This window comes from Gadus macrocephalus, chromosome 4 (assembly GCF_031168955.1).
Source record: "Gadus macrocephalus chromosome 4, ASM3116895v1".
In the NCBI taxonomy this organism is placed as follows: Eukaryota; Metazoa; Chordata; class Actinopteri; order Gadiformes; family Gadidae; genus Gadus; species Gadus macrocephalus.
This window is the reverse complement of record NC_082385.1, coordinates 19,037,761-19,059,215: the sequence shown is the minus strand read 5'-3', so window position 1 is coordinate 19,059,215 and position 21,455 is coordinate 19,037,761. Positions and strand designations below refer to the sequence as shown.

Here is a 21,455-nt window from a genome sequence, read left to right as displayed (position 1 = left end):
GGCTTTCTCTGGCGGGTCCGCTCGGTCCGAGTGCGGCGCGGTTCTCCTCGCTTCGCTCGTTCGTGGGTCTGGTTACACTCCCAGCGTCTCGCATCAACTCTGCCTTGGGAACCAGGAAAGCGCAGGTTAACAGTGTGTTTCACTCCCCGCCCCAGGTGTTTCCCATCCCCCTCATTAGTGTGTCGGGGGTGCCGGCCTCTGGCTCCCCCTGTTGGCTGCCGCCGGTGCACGCCCTCCACCACCACTCCCCTGGGCCCTCCAGCCCGAGGGGTTGGGGACGGGTTGCCACACTCCTCCACCGCTGCTTCACGCCCCTGGTAGTCTCCGACCGCCCCTAGGCACATGTCTCGGCGGGACACGGCGTCGGCGTTGGCATGTTCCCTGCCCGGCCTGTGGTCCACCTGGAACCTGTAGTCCTGGAGTGCCAGGAACCACCTCGTCACCCGGGCGTTTGTGTCTTTCGCCCCGGCCATCCACTTCAGTGGTGCGTGGTCGGTCACCAACGTGAACTCCCGTCCCAGGAGGTAATATCTTAGTTTGTCCAGGGCCCACTTGATGGCCAGGGCCTCCTTCTCCACGGTGGAGTAATTCCTCTCGTTGGGGAGGAGCTTCCGGCTGATGTATGTCACCGGGTGTTCTTCTCTCGCCCGTACCTGGGAGAGTACCGCTCCTAGCCCCACCTCGGACGCGTCTGTGTGGACTATAAGGGGCAGAGAGAAGTCAGGGGTTATTAGGACGGGTTCGCAGCAGAGGGCGCTCCTCAGGGTTTCGAAGGCACCCTCTGCTGCCTCCGACCACTTCACCCGGTCAGGCAAAGCCTTCCGGGTCAGCTCGTTCAGGGGGCTCGCCATAGTGGCGAAGCCGGGGATAAACCTCTGGTAGTACCCTACCAGGCCCAGGAACGACTTCACCTGCTTCTTGGTGGTGGGCCGGGGCCAGTCCCGGATGGCGGCGACCTTGCTGTCCTGAGGCCTGACGTTCCCCCGTCCCACCCGGTACCCTAGGTACGCCGTCTCCTCCAGCCCCAGGCGGCACTTGGCGGGGTTGGCGGTGAAACCGGCCTTCCTCAGCTCCGCCAGGACCGCCCTCAGCTGTCGGACGTGTATGTCCCAGCTGGCGCTATGAATAATGATGTCGTCGATGTACGCGGCCGCATACGCCTGATGAGGCCGCAGGATCTGGTCCATCATTCGCTGGAAGGTCGCCGGGGCGCCGTGGACACCGAACGGCAGGACCGTGTACTGATACAACCCCCCCGGGGTTGCGAACGCCGTTTTTTCCCTGGCGGTCCGGGTGAGTGGCACTTGCCAGTACCCTTTAGTGAGGTCCAGGGTGGTGAGGTAGCGGGCCGGTCCCAGCCGCTCGATCAACTCATCCACCCTGGGCATGGGGTAGGCGTCGAATTCGGACACCTCGTTGAGTTTCCGGAAGTCGTTGCAGAACCGGAAACTGCCGTCGGGTTTGGGGACCAGGACGACCGGACTGGACCAGGCGCTGCGGGACTCCTCGATGACGCGGAGACGAAGCATACGGGTGACTTCCTCCCGGATGGCGTTCCGCCGGGCTTCTGGGACCCGGTAGGGGGGGACGCGCACCGTGATGCCGGGCGCCGTTTTGATGTTGTGTTGCGTTATGGTAGTTCTCCCGGGCAGCTCGGAGAAGACATCCTGGTGCTGGAGGATGACCTCCTCAAGGTCCTGCTTCTGGGCGGGGCTGAGATCTTCCCCCAAGGGGACGACCGGTATGTCGCACCGGGCGGCCAGGGCGAGGGTAGCCGGCGCCGTCGGGGTCGGGTTCGCCCTCCACTGCTTCAGAAGGTTGACGTGGTAGAGTTGGGTGGGTTTTCGTCTCCCGGGCTGCCGCACCCGGTAGTTCACCGACCCCACCTGTTCCATGACCTCGTACGGGCCCTGCCACTTGGCCAAGAATTTACATTCCGACGTCGGGATCAGCACCATGACCAGGTCTCCGGGTCGGAACAGGCGTCGCTGGGCCCCGCGGTTGTAGACCCGGGCCTGGGCCTGCTGGGCCTGCCGGAGGTGGTCCCGGACGATGGGCCAGACCTGGGCCATGCGGTCCCTCACCTGCTCCACATGGTCAACCAGGGTGCGATGGGGGGAGGGTCGACTCTCCCACGCCTCCTTGGCGAGGTCGAGGAGCCCTCGGGGTCTTCTCCCGTATAACAGCTCGAAGGGGGAAAACTCTGTCGAGGCTTGGGGTACTTCGCGGACTGCGAAGAGTACATGGGGCAGGAGCTGGTCCCAGTTTTTCCCGTCAGCGTCCATGACCTTCTTTAGCATCTGCTTTAATGTCTTATTGAAGCGCTCTACCAACCCGTCGGTCTGTGGGTGGTACACCGAGGTCCGGAGCTGGGAGACCCGGAGGAGACTGAGCAGTTGTTTCATGACCCGGGACATGAAACAGGACCCCTGGTCCGTTAATACCTCCCGGGCTATCCCCACCCGGCTAAACAGTAGCATTAGCTCCCTGGCTACTGCCTTGGTGGTGGCGGCGCGGAGGGGAAGGGCCTCGGGGTATCTGGTGGCGTAATCTACAATAACCAGGATGTATCTATGTCCCCTGCTGGTCTTCGGGAGTGGGCCGACAATGTCCAGTGCTATCCGCTCAAAGGGGACCTCAATGATTGGCATGGGGATCAGGGGGTTTCGTGCTGTGGGTCTCGGGGCCGTACGCTGGCATTCCGGGCAGGACTGACAATAGCGGACTACATCCCCTTTCACCCCGGGCCAGTAAAACCGTGCTAGCACTCTTTCCCTGGTTTTATCCATGCCTAGGTGAGCCCCTAACAGGTGGGAGTGGGCCATGAATAGCACCTTACTAATTTAGGGCCGGGGTACTAGTAATTGTTCTACCACTTCTCCCCCTTTTTCTACGACCCGATATAACAAACCCCCCCTGGTGCTGAAGTGAGGGTGTGGGAGGCGACTCACCGAATCCCTCGCTTGTCCCTCATGGGCGAGGACGTGGCTCCAGGCGTGCTTTAGGGCGTCATCCTGTAGCTGGGCGCTGGCGAACTGTCCGGGTCGATGCGTTCTCCCCCCCCCCCCCGGTCGGGAGAAAATCCGAGAACTCGGTGAGCGGGGAGCTCTCGGAGCCTCCCGGTGGACCGGACTGCTCGGTTGCCGTCAGGGTGTCCGGGGTGTCCAAGGGCGGTCCCGCCGTCTCCACTCGGTGGGACCCTCCCGCCGAGCGCGCTGGGGTGCCTGGCGGGGTGGGTCCGTCCCCTTCGGTCCCGCCGTCCTCCTCCGACGTCTCCGCTGGGGTTCCGGGGACCGGCCGAGCCCCGTAAGCGGGTCGGACCGTCCGCCCGGTCCGACGCGATGGATCTCGCCGGAGCCGGGAACTCGGGCCGGGGGTTCAGCAGGCGGGTGAGCATGGGGCAGTCCCTGCCGATGAGCAGGGGTACAGGCAGGTTGGGCACGATCCCGGCCCGCGTCACATACACCCCTCGGGGGGTCCTCACGACCACGTGGCACGTGTCGTAGGTGCGGATGTCCCCGTGGACGCACGCGACTTCTATTGGCTCGCCCTTCCGTCCCCCCTCTAGGTCTGGGCGTAGGAGGGTGACCACACTGCCGGTATCTAGTAGGGCCTCCGTGTCCTTATTCCCCACCCTCACCGGGATAGTTGGGACGTCTGGTGGGCCCAGCAGTTGGTCAGCAGACACGGTCCTGGTCGTCCCCCATCGGCGAAGGCAGACGGCATGGACACGTCCCGGTTCCCAGTGCACTGTCGGGCTAGGTGTCCGGTTTGCCCACAAGTGTAGCATCGTCGGTCCTCCCGGAGCCCCGGGGCGACGCTCTGTGGTCTCGGTGGGACCCCCTGTTGCCCAGCACCCGGGCCTCGCGGGTCCCCACGCGGCTCGGCGGCCCGCGACGGGGTCCGGGGCCCGCCCCCCATCTGTTGAGCCACCTGCCAGTTTTCCAACTGTCGGATCAGCTCATCCACGGTGTCGGGGTGGTGGTGCGCGAAGGTTCTCCGTGCGTCTGGGGGGAGCTGACGGATGGTATTGTCTATAAGGACCCGATCCAGGATGCTGGGTCCTTCTCCCGTAGTGAGCCACCTCCGTATCAGCCGTCCGTGCTGGGAGATCTGCGCGCGCACCGCGCCTCGCATGTCGAATCGCCAGACATGGAAGCGCTGGGCTCTGGCGGCGAGGCTATGACCATAATAGGCCAGGATGGCCTGCTTCAGGGTCGGGTACTGGCTGGCGTGCTCCGGCGTCAGGTCCTGGCTGGCCTGTTGGGCAGGTCCGGTAAGAAAGGAAGACAGGATGTGCGCCCACTGGTCCTCCGGCCACTGCTCCCGTCGGGCCGTCCTCTCGAATACCTCCAAGTACGCCTCCACGTCGTCGTCCGGTCCGAGCTTGGTAAGGCGGCTGGTTGGCGCGGCCGTCGGCGCCTCGCGCACCGCATGTTGTGTGAGCCTTATCCCCGCCTCTCGGAGAAGAGTGAGGCTCTCCGCGGTGTCTCGCTGGTGCCGCTGTGCGGCGGCCACGGCGGCGGCGGCTTCCGGGTTCTGCATCGGGGTTGGGCGGGTGATTCCTTGTAATCCGTAGCGAGGTCAAATTGCCTGCATGCTCCACCATATGTGGCAACCCGGGCCCGAGAATGTCTGGGTGAGGCAAGGAATCACCACTCTGGGCGGCTGGTTCAAAGCCCGGTGGGCGTTTATTCCTCTGAACAGCGATCTCCCCGGAGGGCAATGAAAATCATACTCTAGCTCCGTGAGCTAGGAAACAGTAAATCAAGGGTAGGGCTTTCTCTGGCGGGTCCGCTCGGTCCGAGTGCGGCGCGGTTCTCCTCCCTTCGCTCGTTCGTGGGTCTGGTTACACTCCCAGCGTCTCCAACTCTGCCTTGGGAACCAGGAAAGCGCAGGTTAACTGTGTTTCACTCCCCGCCCCAGGTGTTTCCCATCCCCCTCATTAGTGTGTCGGGGGTGCCGGCCTCTGGCTCCCCCTGTTGGCTGCCGCCGGTACACGCCCTCCACCACCACTCCCCTGGGCCCTCCAGCCCGAGGGGTTGGGGACGGGTTGCCACAATACGTCCTGGCAGAAGCTGATGTATGACATCACAGCATTTGTATATTCATCCAGACTGCTGGAAGAAGTTCTAAAAAGGTCCCAGTCTGTGTCATCCAGGCAGTCCCGCAGCTCATCCACAGCTTCTCTGTTGTTCCAGTTTTTTGTAGTCCGCACAGCAGGTTTCGAAATTTTAAGTTTTTGCTTATAAGCTGGGATCAGATGAATAAGAGCATGGTCGGATAGCCCCAGAGCAGCGTGTGAAACTGCATGATAAGCCCTGCTGATGGTGCTGTAGCAGTGGTCCAAAGTATTCTCCTCCCTGGTCGGGCATTTGACTAACTGTTTGTATTTCGGGAGTTCGTGAGTGAGGTTGCCCTTATTAAAATCTCCAATGACAATAACCGGAGAATATGTATTCTCTCTCCTACGCTCCACTCCTAATATCTGATCAGCGAGTTGACGCTGAGCCTCTCGCACGTCAGCTTGCGGTGGGATGTAAACTCCAGCAAGAATAAAAGAAGTGAATTCACGGGGGGAGTAAAACGGTTTGCAGGTGATAAAAAAGATTCCAAGTCGGGAGAACAGGATTGTAAGATCACTTTCACGTCACTGCACCAGCACTGGTTTATATAGAAACAAATACCTCCGCCTTTTGATTTGCCTGAAAGAGTTGGATCGCGGTCTGCACGTAACAGCTGAAAGCCGGTCAGCTGTGCTGCAGAGTCCGGTGTAGATTCAGTCAGCCAGGATTCCGTAAAACACATGACAGAAGAGAGAGAAAAGTCCCTATTAGTCCTGATGAGAAGACGTAGTTCATCAATTTTGTTGCAGAGTGAGCGGACGTTGGAGAGGATTATACTCGGTAAAGGCGACCGCATTCCTCTCTTCCTAAATCGCACCAGGGCTCCTGCGCGCTTTCCTCTCTTTCTCCGTCTCACTGTGAGACCAGGGCCTTGGATAAGTAGGTCTTGTAAGTCCAAGGGAGAGGCGAGAAAGTTGGGACATAAATCCGATGGTGTTGAGTCCCTGATGTTAAGGATCTCATCTCTCGTAAAAATTATCCGTGACATCGCCATAGCAACACAATAGCAAAAATGGAAAAACCTAAAAAAATGATCCGTAATAAATTAAAACTAACACAGTTTGTGACAATAAGACAATAAAACAAAATAATAAGATGTAATTATTATATATTATATAACAAGATTCATGAACATAAACATGAGCAGCGAGGAACAAACGGGCAAAACAGGAAGGTTGGGGAGTCTCTCCGCAGTACACCTACCTGGTGTGGAGGTTGTAGATGATGTAGGAGGCGTTGTAGGAGTATCTATACACCTAGAGAAGCAGGAGACATTTCTTTAGAAGTTTGTGATCTTGAAGCGGAAACCAATACAGCCATCCATGTCGACCACCACAGAAAAGTTGTTGGCTTTCTTTACAGAATCCAAGTTCATCCAGAGGTCAAGGCGTGCAGATGGTGGGGACAGCTCAAGGGTATCAGAGAACCAAATGTGATGGGTTAATCTCAGAAACAGATCTGCTGTTAACTGCCCTGTGAACCCCATGCAAAACAGCTGTTGTTCGGCAAACCATTTCTTTTTTTGTAAAGATTGTAAAAACACTAATATTAATATTGTAAAATATTTAAAGGGACCTATTATGCTTTTTCGACTTTTATGACCTATAAACGTTTTTATAATGATTGATAGTCATGTTTAACCATACTAAAGTGTCAAATAATGACGGACATGCACTTCGACGTATTCCCTGCGGACAGTCTGGAGTGGCTGTGCAAAGCGCTAAACACTCGGGACAACGTTTGCGATTCACTTGTTCACATTTCCAGGAAATCATCTACGTAGAGGCACTCCTGCCGCGCCCCCATATGCCTGGTCAAATCTGCCCACGCGCGCGCTTCAAGGAAGGTAACCAATCACAACGGAGTTGGGTTGGCAGGAGGGGGGCGAGGGGGCGGAGAAGGACGAAACCCAGCGTTGACAGAGAAGGCTGAAAGCGCCCAGATGAGAGGAAGAGTTTCCCGAAAATCTACATCGTTTTTTGTGTATGGTTAAACATGACTATCAATCATTATAACAACGTTTATAGGTCATAAAAGTCGAAAAAGCATAATAGGTCCCCTTTAATATTGGGAGACAATCAGGCAACAACGTTACAGCTTAGTAAACCGACATTGCAAGGGTTCCTTCATGTATTAATGCGGATTCGACGCTGCAAGGCGATCTATAATATTTATTCTATCTATGATATATATTATAGATATAATATACCTAAACACACAAACAACCCAAATCTCCTCCAGGAGGTGGAGCAACTCATTATTTAGTGTTGTCTGCTGCCGCCCAGAGCAAACTATCTCCATAACCACTCGGAGGAAGAAGCTAAATAACTATCGTTTTTATCCTGCCACCTTTCAAAACATTCTCAGTACTCAGCAGCCCTAGATATAGTTATTCTTACTTGATTCTATTGATTTGATTTCAATTTTAATAAAATAAGTAATATAAGGTAAAATCTTGTTTTGTTAACTTGAACTATTGTATGTTTAAATAAATTAACACATCTTGTTCAGACAGGGTGGGGGGAAACCAACAGAAAGAAGGAAATGAAGACCTTGTCTTTGTTGAAGTACTTTTGCCTTGTTCTGATAAAACTCATCAGAGAAAGAGAAAGCTGAGTTCTGCTGTGGGACAGAGGGGTGAGGGGTGATGAGGAGGGAGGGGTGAGGAGGGGGGAGGGATGATGAGGTCGGAGGGGAGATAATGTCGCAGGGGGGGGAGGATTCAGTTACACTGCAGTGTTTTTCGCGGGGCTTGGGGGGAGAGCAGGAGTTCCACCTGGGAACGAGCGGTGGCTGAAATCAGTGATCACCCACCCACCCACACACACACACACACACACACACACACACACACACACACACACACACACACACACACACACACACACACACACACACACACACACATATGCAGAAACACATACTCATACACACAGGGACGTCCTTAGGGGGGGGGGTAAATTAGGATGATTCCAGGGTCGCAGCACATTATTAAAAGTATATGCAAAAAGAAAAAATAATAAGTTTTATTTTTTGGGTTAAATCATCAAATTAAGGTGGTTTGTTTCCTTGTTTTGTTGTGATTTGTTTCTCCATTTTTACAAAATCATTAGAAAGTTTTCTCCCTGTTATCACCCCTCTCATTTGTCATTATTTGGTACAGCCCAAGTCTTACGCTACTGCAGAGCAAAGTAGCAGCCAGGCAGATCGTTGTGAAGCAAGTGCAGACTGCTAGTGTCTTAAACTAGCAGTCTAAAGTCAGTTTGTGTGTATCCCGGTCGGTGAAACGAAGAAGTCAGGTTGTCAGGGGAGGAAAGAGAGGAAAGAGAGAGAGGAAAGAGCTCAAAGTGGTCGACAGTTCGTCACCCAGTTTTTTACCAAGAAAGGTATATTCCTTCCTCTACACACTTTCCCAACAACCTGATAACAAGCCTAGCCTAGCAGTTGGCGCTACTGTGGCTAAAATAATTACAGCCTGCACTGGATGATAAAACTGAAAAGATCGTTTGCATTACCATTATCATGATATCCAATAGCCTACCTGTCTACAAAAAGCCTAGATTATTTTTACAAGTCGAACAGACTAATTCATATCTCCCGTATGCAGGCGTTGCCAAGCAACGTGGCCTTCATAGGGTCTACATCTTTCCTAGGTGTAAATTAACACTTTTTAACCTACACCCTCCAGCCAATCAGAATCGAGTATTCACCCAGACCATGGTATAAGTAAGGGATAATGTATAGAACGGCGGTCATTATCGAGAAAATAAGCCCCGACAGGGCGAACAGGACACCGACGCGCAGCGGAGGTGTCTTGCTTTGCCATGAAGGGGCTTATTTTACGATAATGACCGGCAAAGTTCTATACATTATCCCGCTTATTACACGGCTACTTGCCAAAACGAAACAATTTATTTACAATGTATTTGTTATCAGCATTCATAGTGTTGATCAGCAGAGAAATAGTCCGCCCAAGATGTTGACGTCGTCGCTTAGCAACCGACAGCGCTTGGGTTGATACATATCCCGCTTATTACATTGACAAGTTACCGGACTACGTGCGGAGTGTTACCAATGGCAAAAAGTCCTTTTGTTTACCTTGACAGCGGTCATTATTCATCCGTTGCCAATGAATTATCCAAAAATAATTGACCGACGGAAGTTGTGAAGTGCCCATGCAAGTGAACGGAACGTTGAAAAGACCCGTGTAATAATTAAGCAATAGATCACGCCAGGCTGTGGTATGTGCTCATTATACCACTGTTAAGGGGCGTTGTCCGGCCCCGACGCGCAGCGGAGGGCCGGCAACCCCCTTCACAGCCCCTTTCAACGTTCCGTTCACTTGCATGGGCACTTCACAACTTCCGTCTGTCAATTATTTTTGGACGGTTACTGTTAACAGTAACAACGGTTACTGTTATGGCGAAACGAAAGTCATAGACACACTACATTTAAAAAGAAACCAAGAAAGTCAAAGTAGCCGTTTTATTAAAGACTACCAAAAAGTAGTCCCTCCTGGCTGCCTTCAAAATGCACGACGGTCGCTATGCAACACACTTTAGCGTCCCTCCGAGAGAACGGTTGTAACGGTTTCCACTTCAAGGCGCGGAGTGATACTTTCACAAAATGATCGGGCGTCATAGCAGTTATGTATACGCTCATTATACAACAGTTAGGAACCAATCAGATCGCTGGATTTAGGCCCCCCGTTGTATAAATGGAGATAATGCGATGATTAACATTCCATACTGCTTGTCAGCATGATAATAACATTTATGCAAACAGATTTTCAATATTTTGATTGGCTGCATTACAATATTAGCAGACATTGGGATACTTACATTTTAGCTGACTTTTAAGTTTTAAGTCAGCTAAAATTACAAGTAGTCTACCCTTAGATTAATAGCTGCTATTTATTGTAGGCTAATGCATCACAACATACAAATACATATTTAGTCATGCCCAGCTCGATTCAATCAAATAGACTGTTGACAACATTGTTTAATATGTTCAGATAATTATGAGGCATATTCTGAAATATATGATGTATCTTAAGAGTCAGGGCCCTCTTCAAGCCATGATGAGTAGAAACCAGTGAGGTTGAAATAGAAGAAGGGGAGAAGGAGGACAGTCTAAGTAGAAGCAGCACTGTCAGTCTATTATCTTATTTCTGTCTATAGTAACTACAGGTAAATGTGTAACTAAATACTAACTAACTATCAATTGTACAAAGTAGACTAGGTAAGTAGGTAGGTTTATCATGTTGTTATACAGTTGTTATTCATTTTCTTCTGATGATAATGACTACCCAATTTTGACCCAGTATTACCCATTATTTAATGATTATAAAATGTGAATGAATATATAAAAAATGTAGGCTATATATAATTGTATTTTTCTTTGAAAATATATATATATTTTTGGGTTGGGGGGGGAGCTCCATAACCGAATTCTGTCGGGGACCCCAGAATTCCTAGGGACGACCCTGCATACACACACACACTAAAATGCAGATACAAACACACACACACACACTCATATGCAGATACAAACACACACACACAGACACGCACTCATATTGTGGCAACCCCGCGCCGTCGTGCTTCGACGAACTGCGCCAGCACACTGAACAGCGCCCTCTCCGCGGACAGGTAGTCCGCGGGAGATATGTGCCGTTCAGCGCGGCTGCGCTAGATCGCGCACCAATCAATCCCGGGGAATCATGGGCATTGGGATCACCTGGCGGAAGGAGACGGCAGAGGGGCCGGGCACGCACCAGACGGGGGAAGCCGAGTTGGAGACAGTCGCGGACTGAGCGGCAGAAGCCGGGAGCGATAGCCACGCTGACCTCACCGACGGACCGGAACCGGAGACCCCTCGCCCCTTTTGCCCAGTGTGGAAGAAACCTAAGTTACTGTACTGTATGATTTCTCCTTTTCTTTGGTGAGCTGCACGTAATAAAACCGTTGCACCGCAACCCTGCTTGAGCGTTTGTTTCGAGAATCACAGCCGCCGACGACCGGGGTTGCCACATTATACAGATACAAACACACACATACACAGACACACACGCACTCATATGCAGATACAAATACACATATGAATGAACAAAGAACTACATAATTGTATGAGGGGCCGCCTGGGACATAATTCATACTTGGTCTTACACACACTATTATACTCTGTTTACATGTATGTATGAGAGTGTATAGTCGCGTATGTGAGAGAGTATATGTATGTGAGAGAGTGTGTGTGAGAGAGCATATAGTTGGGAATGTGAGAGAGTATAGTAGTGTACGTGAGATGGAAATGTAGTGTATGTGAGAGAGTATAGTGGTGTATGTGAGAGAGTATAGTAGTGTGTGTGTGAGTGAGTATAGTTGTTTATGCAAGAGAATATAGTAGTGTGTGTGTGAGAGTATAGTTGTGTGTGTGAGAGAGTTTTACTGAAACAGAAGTGAGTTTGATTCCTCAGTTTCTGATTGGCTGACAGAGGAGGCGGTAGCTTCTGGCGCTAAAAAATCCTGCGCTGTCATTTCACTCTTGAATTTCCAGCGATTCTGTTATGCTGCGTTCACATAACGCAGCATAATGCGTGCTCCGTTTCATTCAAACTCTCTCACACACTACAATACTCTCTCACACGCAATACTATTTTCCCTCACATACACTACTATATTCTCTTGCATAAACAATTATACTCTCTCACACACTGCTGTTATCTCTCACACACACTACTATAATATCTTCCATAAACAAAAAATCATCATAGTTTCTTGCGCTCTTGGCCTCTTAAGTTGAATTCTCCCATGGGACTGTGAGCTCTATGATGTTGACAGACTTCAGTGAAGGGGACCAGAGTACCATGTCTGGTCTAAGGGTGGTGGCTGCAAACTCAGGTGGAAAGATTAGTTGATGGCCAATGTCGACTAGCATCTTCCAATACCGGGCCTTGGCTAGCTGCCCAGCATCTGGTTTGGGAGGGGGATGGTTGGGCTTTTTCTGTCCCTCTCGGATGAATGTTGGTGCTGTGATGGGATTTGTTGCTCTAAGGGGCAGGGAGTTTGTGGTATTCCATTTGCTCTCCAAAGCTGCTGCCAGATTCTTGAAGACCTGGTTGTGCCTCCAGGTGTAGTGGCCTTGTGTGAGGCTTGTCTTACAACCGGTCAAGATGTGTTTGAGAGTCCCTGGGGTTGGGCAGAGGGCACAGGTTGGGTCCTCGCCATACCACTGGTTGAGGTTTTTTGGAGATGGGAGCACACCATAGTTAGCTCTGATGATGAAGCTGATGTTGCTTGCCTCCATTACCTAGAGCTCCCTCCAGCAACAACTATACTCTCTCAAACACACTACTATTCTCTCTCACATACACCACTATGCTCTCTCACATACACTACTATTCTCTCTCACATACACCACTATGCTCTCTCACATACACTACTATTCTCTCTCTCACACACTACTATATTCTCTTGCATAAACATCTATACTCTCTCTCACACACTACTATATTCTCTTGCATAAAAAACTATACTCTCTCACACACTACTATATTCTCTTGCATAAACAACTATACTCTCTCCCATACACTACTATACTCTCTCACATACATTCCTATGCTCTCTCACATACCCAACTACTGTATATGCTCTCTCACACACTACTATACTCTCTCATATACATTCCTATGCTCTCTCACATACCCAACTACTGTATATGCTCTCTCACACACTACTATACTCTCTCATTTACACTACTATACTCTGTCACATACACTGCTATACTCTCTCTCACACACTACTATTCTCTCTCACATACATTACTATACTCCCTCACATACACGACTATACACTCTCATACATACATGTAAAAGCAGTATAATAGTGTGTGTAAGACCAAGTATGAATTATGTCCCAAGCGGCTCCTCATATAATTGCGGCTATGCACACACAAACACACGTACATGCACGCTTACACACGCACGCACACACACACACACACACACACACACACACACACACACACACACACACACACACACACACACACACACGTTGGCCTTAAGGCCAACACACACACATACGGACCAACCCATGTGCAGTTGGAAAACACACGCACAAACACTTACATAAACATGGCCACACAAACTCACATGCACAATTTACAAACAGCTTCTGTTCTGTTGTGTGGGCGTGTGCATGTAGGTGACCGTGTGATTGTGATTAATTTGCATTCAAGTGTATATGATTGTGTGTGCGTGTGTGTGTGTGTATATGTGTGTATGGGTGTGTGCGCAATTTAGTGGGATGAAGAACGGCTTGTTTGCTTATGTTTACATATTTATTTCCTGCTTGCTAAATTGCCAAATATTACCACTGCATCCACAGTTTTTACATATTTTCTATTTGGCTGTTGAGGAACCAAGCCTAAGATTCTTACTCTTTTGCACTTAAGTACAATTAAGTATAATAAAAGTAACTCTGATTCTGATTCTTATTCTGATTCCGTCGTTTTTTTACGTTACATTTTACATCCGACCTTGACCTTGACTATTCTGTTAGAATGTAGTGATTAATAATGATAATAAATCATTTGGTTATTAATAGTGATAATAACAAAAGTAGTTAATAATAACCTCACCTGGGTCACATCATAGGCCACAAGGGCGAACTTCAGATCAGGAGAGAGCGAGTACTTCACCGCCCTGAAATCCACCTGGAGGTTTAACGAAATCAGTAAACATACTACAGTAAACACACTACATTAAACACATCACACCTGACACTACTCTGAACACAACAAACCTCTGCATTTAGGAATGCTCCACATCGGCAGGGTCATTAAGTAGTAGTATATGAGTAGAAACTACAGTGAACTGAGAACTTTGACGTAGAGCGCTAAACATTGGACGTTGGATTGACGTGAAGATCATGTCTATATCTGGTCCATCGGTCCATGACCAATTCTGGACATCAATTTGACGTCCGAACTACCGGTAGGTCCACTATTTGGATGTCAAACCACGACCCAACTTGGACATCATATTGGCGTTCAAACATTTCACCTTTGAAGTGGGCAAATTGTTGGACGTCATTTGGACGCCTATGACAGGTGCAGGATCTGTAAACATGATCCCACTGGCAATGTGACGTCGGAGAAACATCTTTTCTGTGTCATTATTGGATTGTCCGATTTTGGTCCACTGAAGGGTTTGTTTTGTAACGCCAGGTGACGTCTGATGTTGACGTCTGTTGGACCTCTGTTTAAGGGCTATTTATAGTCTTTTTTATACTACTTCTTATTGTTTCAAGTTGTTTTCTGTACCATTAGTTTTCCTGTAGCTGCAGCATTTCACCTTTGAACTGGGTAAATTTTTTGGACATCATTTGGACCCCTATGACAGATGAGGGAAATGTATACATGATGATTGTTTTTTTGTTTTTACATTTTACATTTCATAGTTTATTTATTTTAAGTAATCAAGTTATTTTTTCATGCATATATCTGTATATATGTTATTGCATGTATCAGTTCATTAATTTGGAAATGCTGTTTGTGGAAAAAGTTCAGTAAATAATTTCATGGCAGCCTATCCACCTTATTCCTAAGTAAAAAATTGGTAACGCCATGGCAGCTGTTGTCGTGGGCATGTGTGGTGTACTGGTTAAAGAGTTGGACCTGTAACAGGAGGATGGAAGGTTCGAAGCCCAACTGGTACCCAAAATATGTGTGGGTGATGTATGGAATTGTACTGCAGCACTCTCCTACGTCATCATCTACAGATGAGGTGCCTGAAGCTCCCCGGGTGCACTGTGGCAGCCCACTCCGGGTAGTGCTTTGCTGGCCCGCTAGGACGTGTGTGTTTCGTTACCTTACATCCGTTGACCTCAAAAATTCCTGCAGCTAAGCTTGGATATTTACATTCCCATTAAAGCCTTTGATAAGATGCCTCTGAAGTGTGACTTATTGCACCATTAAAATACTTACAGGGAACTAGTCATCATATTTCCACTCCATGAAACCCATGTTAATGCTCAGTAGTACACAGATATGGTTCTTTAATGTATTTGCATTGTACTAATATCCGTTCATTTTCAATGGGCATAAATGTGTCTGAAACAAGGGGCATCCCAATTTTTTCAACATTAACAGTATGGTCATTAAATGGCCTTTAGAAAAATGGTTTTGGGGGGAACTGGGGCAGTGTGCTAAAGCAGTGTGCTGTGTGTGTCACTAATTCACGGTTGGGATGCATGCAGAGACCAAATTCCTTGCATTTATGAGCATACTTGGCCAAAAAGCTGATGCTAATTCGATAGGCCCTTGTGGCGCGGCCTAAGCGTTTGTCCTTAATGTCATTTTTTTCCCCTTACATTACTTTTACTTTAATACTTTAAGTAGTTTTTAAACCACTATTTTCTAGAGCTGTCAGTTAAACGCGTTATTAACGGCGTTAACGCAAACCAAATTTAACGGCGTCAAATTTATTTATTTTTTTCTTTGGCTCAAAACAAATAAGCAGTAGCCTGACTGCTATGTTCAAATGACATTTGTTCAATGCAGTCGTTTAATTGCACTATAGGCTCTTTTTTTGTATCATCCTGTTTTGATCAGTATATGCCAATGTTGTTATCAATAAAAAATCATTTGCACAAGGCAAGCCGATGCACTTCACCATGTTGATAAGATAATTAAAATGAGAAGAATTATGGGACAAAAAAATCAAGGGATATTTAGCATAGAAAAAGAATTTGCGATTAATCGCGATTAATCGTGAGTTTACTATGACATTAATGCGATTAATCACGATTCAATATTTTAATCGCTTGACAGCTCTACTATTTTCATACTTTTACTTAAGTAAAAAGCTTGAGTTGATACTTCAACTTCTACAGCAGTCTTTTTGAACCCTAGTATCTATACTTCTACTTGAGTAATGAATCTGAATACTTTTGACACCTCTGATTAAAACACCCTAGTAGCCAAATAGTTGTTTTGTCATGATGGTGAAGAGAGATTGAGAGAAAGAGAGAGAGTTCTTACGAATGTCTTGTTCCTGATGAGCACCTCGGTCTCGTTCAAGACGACGTTGAGCTTGACCACATGGCCGCTGTGGTCTCTGAATACCACCTCTGAGGCTAGGACACAACAGAGACAAGGTTCTGGTTCACATGGGACTTTGTACACAAACACAAACGCAGGAAGAATTGTAAATTGCGTGTTCGAGAGAAAATCCAATGATTAAGGAGAACACTGTTGATGAGGCAATCAGGTGGCAGCACCACTGTAATTAACAGACTATTGATTGTGGTCACAGGCAAGGGCGTCAGTTTGTTTTTAGAAGTGGTGGGGACAATAACCATAAGCTTGAGTGTGGTTTGAAAAGTGCTGGGTACCCTTATGTAAGCTATTGATCCATTCAACGCTGCATTACAATATGCTCTACAGTGTATTGTCAGGTGTTGAAAATCCTATTCGAACAATAAAAGTTGAAAACCACAGTTTGTGTTTTGGCTTGTTTTGCAAAACGGCGTTGGAAACACCAGGGTATTGGCTCGGGATATGTAATACTAATACACACAGGACAAAGAACAGTGTTGGCAATTTAACACTTATCTTGACATCAACAAAGTTTACCAGACAAACAATGCCAGACTGTAAAGGGGGTACGAAATGAAACAACAGTATAGAAATTTTTAGATTTGTCGCGCCACACTTTCGCCGTGCACAGGCGAGCGCGTTCACGAGGATTTGTGGCGCGACAAATTTGCTCGAGTTGAAATATTTCAACTTTGACACGAATTTCGCGTAATGACAGCCAATCAGCGTTCAACAGCGTGGCCACTGAGTGACGTGTGTAATGTAACAGCCAATCAGCGTTCAACCGTCAAACTCAGCGCAGTGCAGTCCGGGGTGAACTGCAGCATGGAGGAGAAAGTGATTGTTGCCGTTTGCGACTCTCAGAGCTCTATGTATAATAGTATATAATATAATTGTATACATAATATCAGGCTCTGTGCGCCTCCGGATGGCCGTAGCGTGGGGAGCACATATGGATTGGGCTTCTCGGGAGTCGGGGTTTGTTTACCGGCGTTGCTGGGTTCCGGTCTTGTGTGTTCCAACGGTTTATTAGGTAGGCCTATCTAATAAATGATGTCTTTGTGCGCGCCTATCGCATGATTTTAGACTCGACGACTTCGGTAGAGTATGTGGAGATTGGTTTGCACATTTTTAAAAGTGGTGGGGACAAAATTTGCATTTCAAATAGTGGGGGGGACATGTCCCCCCCGTAATCGACTATGGGTAAAATTGCCTATGGGTAAAATTGCTTTATAAATCAGAGGGGAAGTATCTAAAAGGTTTTGTTCATATAATCGCTTGTACGTCACCACGAGGCTGGTAGAGATAAACAAACATAAACAAAGCTACAAATGAATGTAAACCTAAAGCCATTGATCAACTTGCTTTTAGCTTAAAGTGCACATGATGTCTGCCTGGCTCGGCCTGGGTTGGTTTGAAACGTCCTGCAGCAGTGTGGGTATGTGATGGGTTCAGGGGTCAGTGTAGGGGCAGTATAGGGATTTGACGGGGTCAGGGGTCAGTGTAGGGTCAGTATGGGGATGGGACGGGTTCAGGGGGCAGTGTAGGGGCAGTATAGGGATTTGACGGGGTCAGGGGTCAGTGTAGGGTCAGTATGGGGATGTGACGGGTTCAGGGGTCTGTGTAGGGTTCAGGGGTCAGTGTAGGGGCAGTATGGGGATGTTACAGGTTCAGGGGTCAGTGTAGGGGCAGTATGGGGATGTGACGGGTTCAGGGGTCAGTGTAGGGGCAGTATGGGGATGTTACAGGTTCAGGGGTCAGTGTAGGGGCAGTAGGTGGATGTGATGGGTTCAGGGGTCAGTGTAGGGGCAGTATGGGGATGTGACGGGTTCAGGGTCAGTATGGGGATGTGACAGGTTCAGGGGAGAGTGGAGGGGTCAGCATGGGGATGTGACAAGGTCAGGGGTCAGTATGGGGGTGGGACGGGGTCAGGGGTCAGTTGGAATATCAGAAACAATAACAATAAAAGAAAGCTTTACATAGCTTCTCCAACGCCACCGCTGCTACCACATGAGGTCAGTCTCTGAACGCCTACTGAGTGAGGCCATGTTTATTGTTTTCTGGTTTGAGTTTTAGGTTTCTGGTCCGCCCCATAACATAATCCTCCAGTAAACTATAAAGTAAATAGTGGGAGAAAAACTAATTCATCACGCAGCCTGTCTACACCAACGTGTAGAGGTGTGGTCGCAAGCACGTCTGTCTCTGGCCTGAGCTGGAGAACGTGTGCAGCTTCACCACTTTTGGTTTTGGTAATTGCAAGCACAGGTGCTTACTGTCTGTTAATGTGTGTGTGTGTGTGTGTGTGTGTGTGTGTGTGTGTGTGTGTGTGTGTGTGTGTGTGTGTGTGTGTGTGTGTGTGTGTGTGTGTGTGTGTGTGCGCTCGCATGTCTATGAGTTTGTGTGTGTGTGTGTGTATGTTTGTGTGAGTGTGTATGTGTGTGTGTGTGTGTGTGTGTGTGTCTACGTCCACACACACACAGGGCGTGTGATGCGTCTGTGCAGTAGTGTTGGAGTAGTAGTGCTTGTAGTTAGTGCATGCTGCTTGCTACTCTCTGCTCTCAGCTACTATCACCGGATAGCCCTTTGTAAACAGGGGCGAAAAGAGGAGCCGAGTGCGAAGTCTCCTCAGCCGGTACATAGCCTCTCCACTGCCAAGATCTTGTACACGCCTCCCCGTGGCACACATGGTAACTGGTCCCTTGCGGTCCCAGGCTAAGTTGTAAAGGATCTCGGAGCAGCAGTGAGTGGAAATGCCCTGTTGCCAATCAACCACTGTCTCAGTTATGGGTAAATAGCCCCAGCTTGGGTAAATAGTGAAGACCCCAACGGCTGGGAAGGGGGAAGAAGGCAACCCCATGGCCACATGGGTTAACTCAGGAGGGTACAGTGGCTAGGGCAGCAAACCCCGAAAACAAACCTGCACCTTGGGACAGGCACAGACTGAGTCCAACTGACCGGACCACCGACAGTCCCCTGCAACTCCTGCCAGACGAAGGTCGTCATGGGTTCTCTCATGCCACTGGAGGTCCATCTGGTAGGTGTGAAGATGGTGGGAGTGAGGTCTGCGCACCCACACCCTCACCTTAATCCTCACCTATGCGCATGCTTCTTGCTTCTGGAGCTTGCAAGATACAACATAGACATAGCAGCTCTCAGCGAGACAAGACTACATGGAGAGGACTCCGTGTCAGAGGTTGGTGCTGGGTACACCTTCTTCTGGAAGGGGGTCCCCGAAGGCACTCGCCGTAATCATGGAGTTGGCTTTGCTATGAAGTCTAATCTGCTGCAGCGCATTCTGGAATCCCCCGTCGGCATCAATGAACGACAAGGGAATGGCGCATTCCCCTGGCAAAGTAACGCTTTGCCGACCTCATCAGTGCATATGCACCCACGCTTGATGCCGAGCATAACATCAAAGAGGATTTCTATAGAGCTCTTGATGCCGTATTACAGAACACCCCGGCTACGGACAAGCTCATACTCATGGGAGATTTCAATGCTAGAGTGGGCACGGAGCACCTGATATGGAGTAAAGTCATTGGCCAGCATGGAGTGGGGAAGATGAACCACAACGGGCTCAGACTCCTCTCCCTCTGTGCAGAGCACCAGCTGGTCATTACCAACATAATCTTCCAGATGAAGAACAGGCTTAAGACCACCTGGCAGCACCCCCGCTCAAAACATTGGCATCTCCTCGACTATGTGATTGTCCGTCAAAAGGACAGAAAAGATGTCCTCACCACCCGTATCATGCGCGGAGCTGAGTACTGGACTGACCACCTCATGGTCAGATCCAAACTACTTATTAGCATTCAGCCCCGTGGCCCGAGGACAGCTCCAAACAAGATACTCAACCGTGCAGCGCTGAACAGCCCCACCACCAAAGACAACCTTTGACGGCTCCTTGCTGAAAACCTCTATAAGATCCCGGGGGTATCAGCCGACTGGCCAGCCCTGCGTCAGGCTATTCATAGCGCAGCCATAGAGGTGCTCGGTCAGTCAAGGAAACGTCACCAGGACTGGTTTGACTGTAACTCAACTGAGATACAGTCACTTCTAATAACCAAGCATGAGGCCCACAAAGCACTCCTGTCCTTCCCTGGATCTCTTTTACTGCTGCAAGAACAGCAACCCAGCCAGCCCTCTGGAATATGGAGGACACCTGGTGGGTGCAAAAGGCGCAAGAGATCCAGAACCTGGCAGATTGCAACAACATTCAAGGCTTTTACGATGCCATAAAAACATTGTACGGCCTCAGGAAGCGGGCGATTGCCCCAGTCCGATCAGCTGATGGGTCCACACTCTTCAAGGACCGCCACGAGATTCTTGCCTGTTGGCCAAATCATTTTGAGAGTCTCCTCAACCACACCAACCTTGTCGATCCACATATTCTGGATAATCTCCCAGACCTGCCGCCAACCACACACCTGGACACCCCACCACTGTACTCAGAAATCCAGCGAGCCATTGCAGGGCTGAAGAACAATAAAAGCGCTGGACCCGATGGAATCCCTGCAGAGGTTTTCAAAAACGGAGGATACATCCTCACGCCGCGCCTGCACCTCCTGATCCAAAACATCTGGGAACATGGGACCCTCCCACAGGACTGGAAGGATGCTAACATCGTGGTCATTTATAAACAGAAAGGAGACAGTAGTATGCGGCAACAGCCGCGGAATATCTCTCCTCTCTCTCGCAGGGAAAGTCCTGGCCAAGATCATGCTCAGCAGATTGGTTGAGCACATCTCAGAAGGTGTGCTTCCGGAAATACAGTGTGGTTTCCGTAAGACCAGATCCACGACGGACATGGTTTTTGTCTTGAGGCAGCTGCTGGAGAAGAGCCGAGAGCATCACAAAGACCTTTACATAGCCTTCATCAACCTCAGCAAAGCTTTTGACACGTCAACCATGAGTGGATTCATGAGTGGCTTTCAAGAGTTTTTCAAGGTAAACGTTGGGGTGAAGCAAGGCTGTGTCTTGGCTACGGTGCTCTTTAACATCCTCCTCTCTGCCATCACCTGCCTCTTTCACAGTGTCCTGGGACATGAAGACGGTGTCCATGTGGAATACCCCCTTGATGGAAGCCTCTTCAACATCCGTCGGCTCCATTCCCACACAAAGACAAAGACCCGCCAAATCTGTGAGCTTCAGTATGCTGATGACTGTGCCATCTTAGCTCACAGCCCGGACTCAATGCAGCACGCCCTCAACACAATATCCAGTCTGTAC

General features: G+C 49.3%; 1 protein-coding gene across 1 annotated transcript in view; it reads right to left on the bottom strand.

Moving 5' to 3' along the window:
* The window catches only part of LOC132455455 (inactive dipeptidyl peptidase 10-like), a 234,018-nt gene extending 221,587 nt beyond the window's left edge, over positions 1-12,431 (bottom strand). Inside the window, exons 1-2 of the mRNA XM_060049316.1 lie at positions 11,991-12,431; positions 6,330-6,382 (exon numbers count right to left, since the gene is read on the bottom strand). Of these exons, the coding sequence (XP_059905299.1) occupies positions 6,330-6,382; positions 11,991-12,431 (494 nt within the window). The remainder of the gene's footprint in view (positions 1-6,329; positions 6,383-11,990) is intronic.
* Between the last annotated feature and the right edge of the window lie 9,024 nt (positions 12,432-21,455).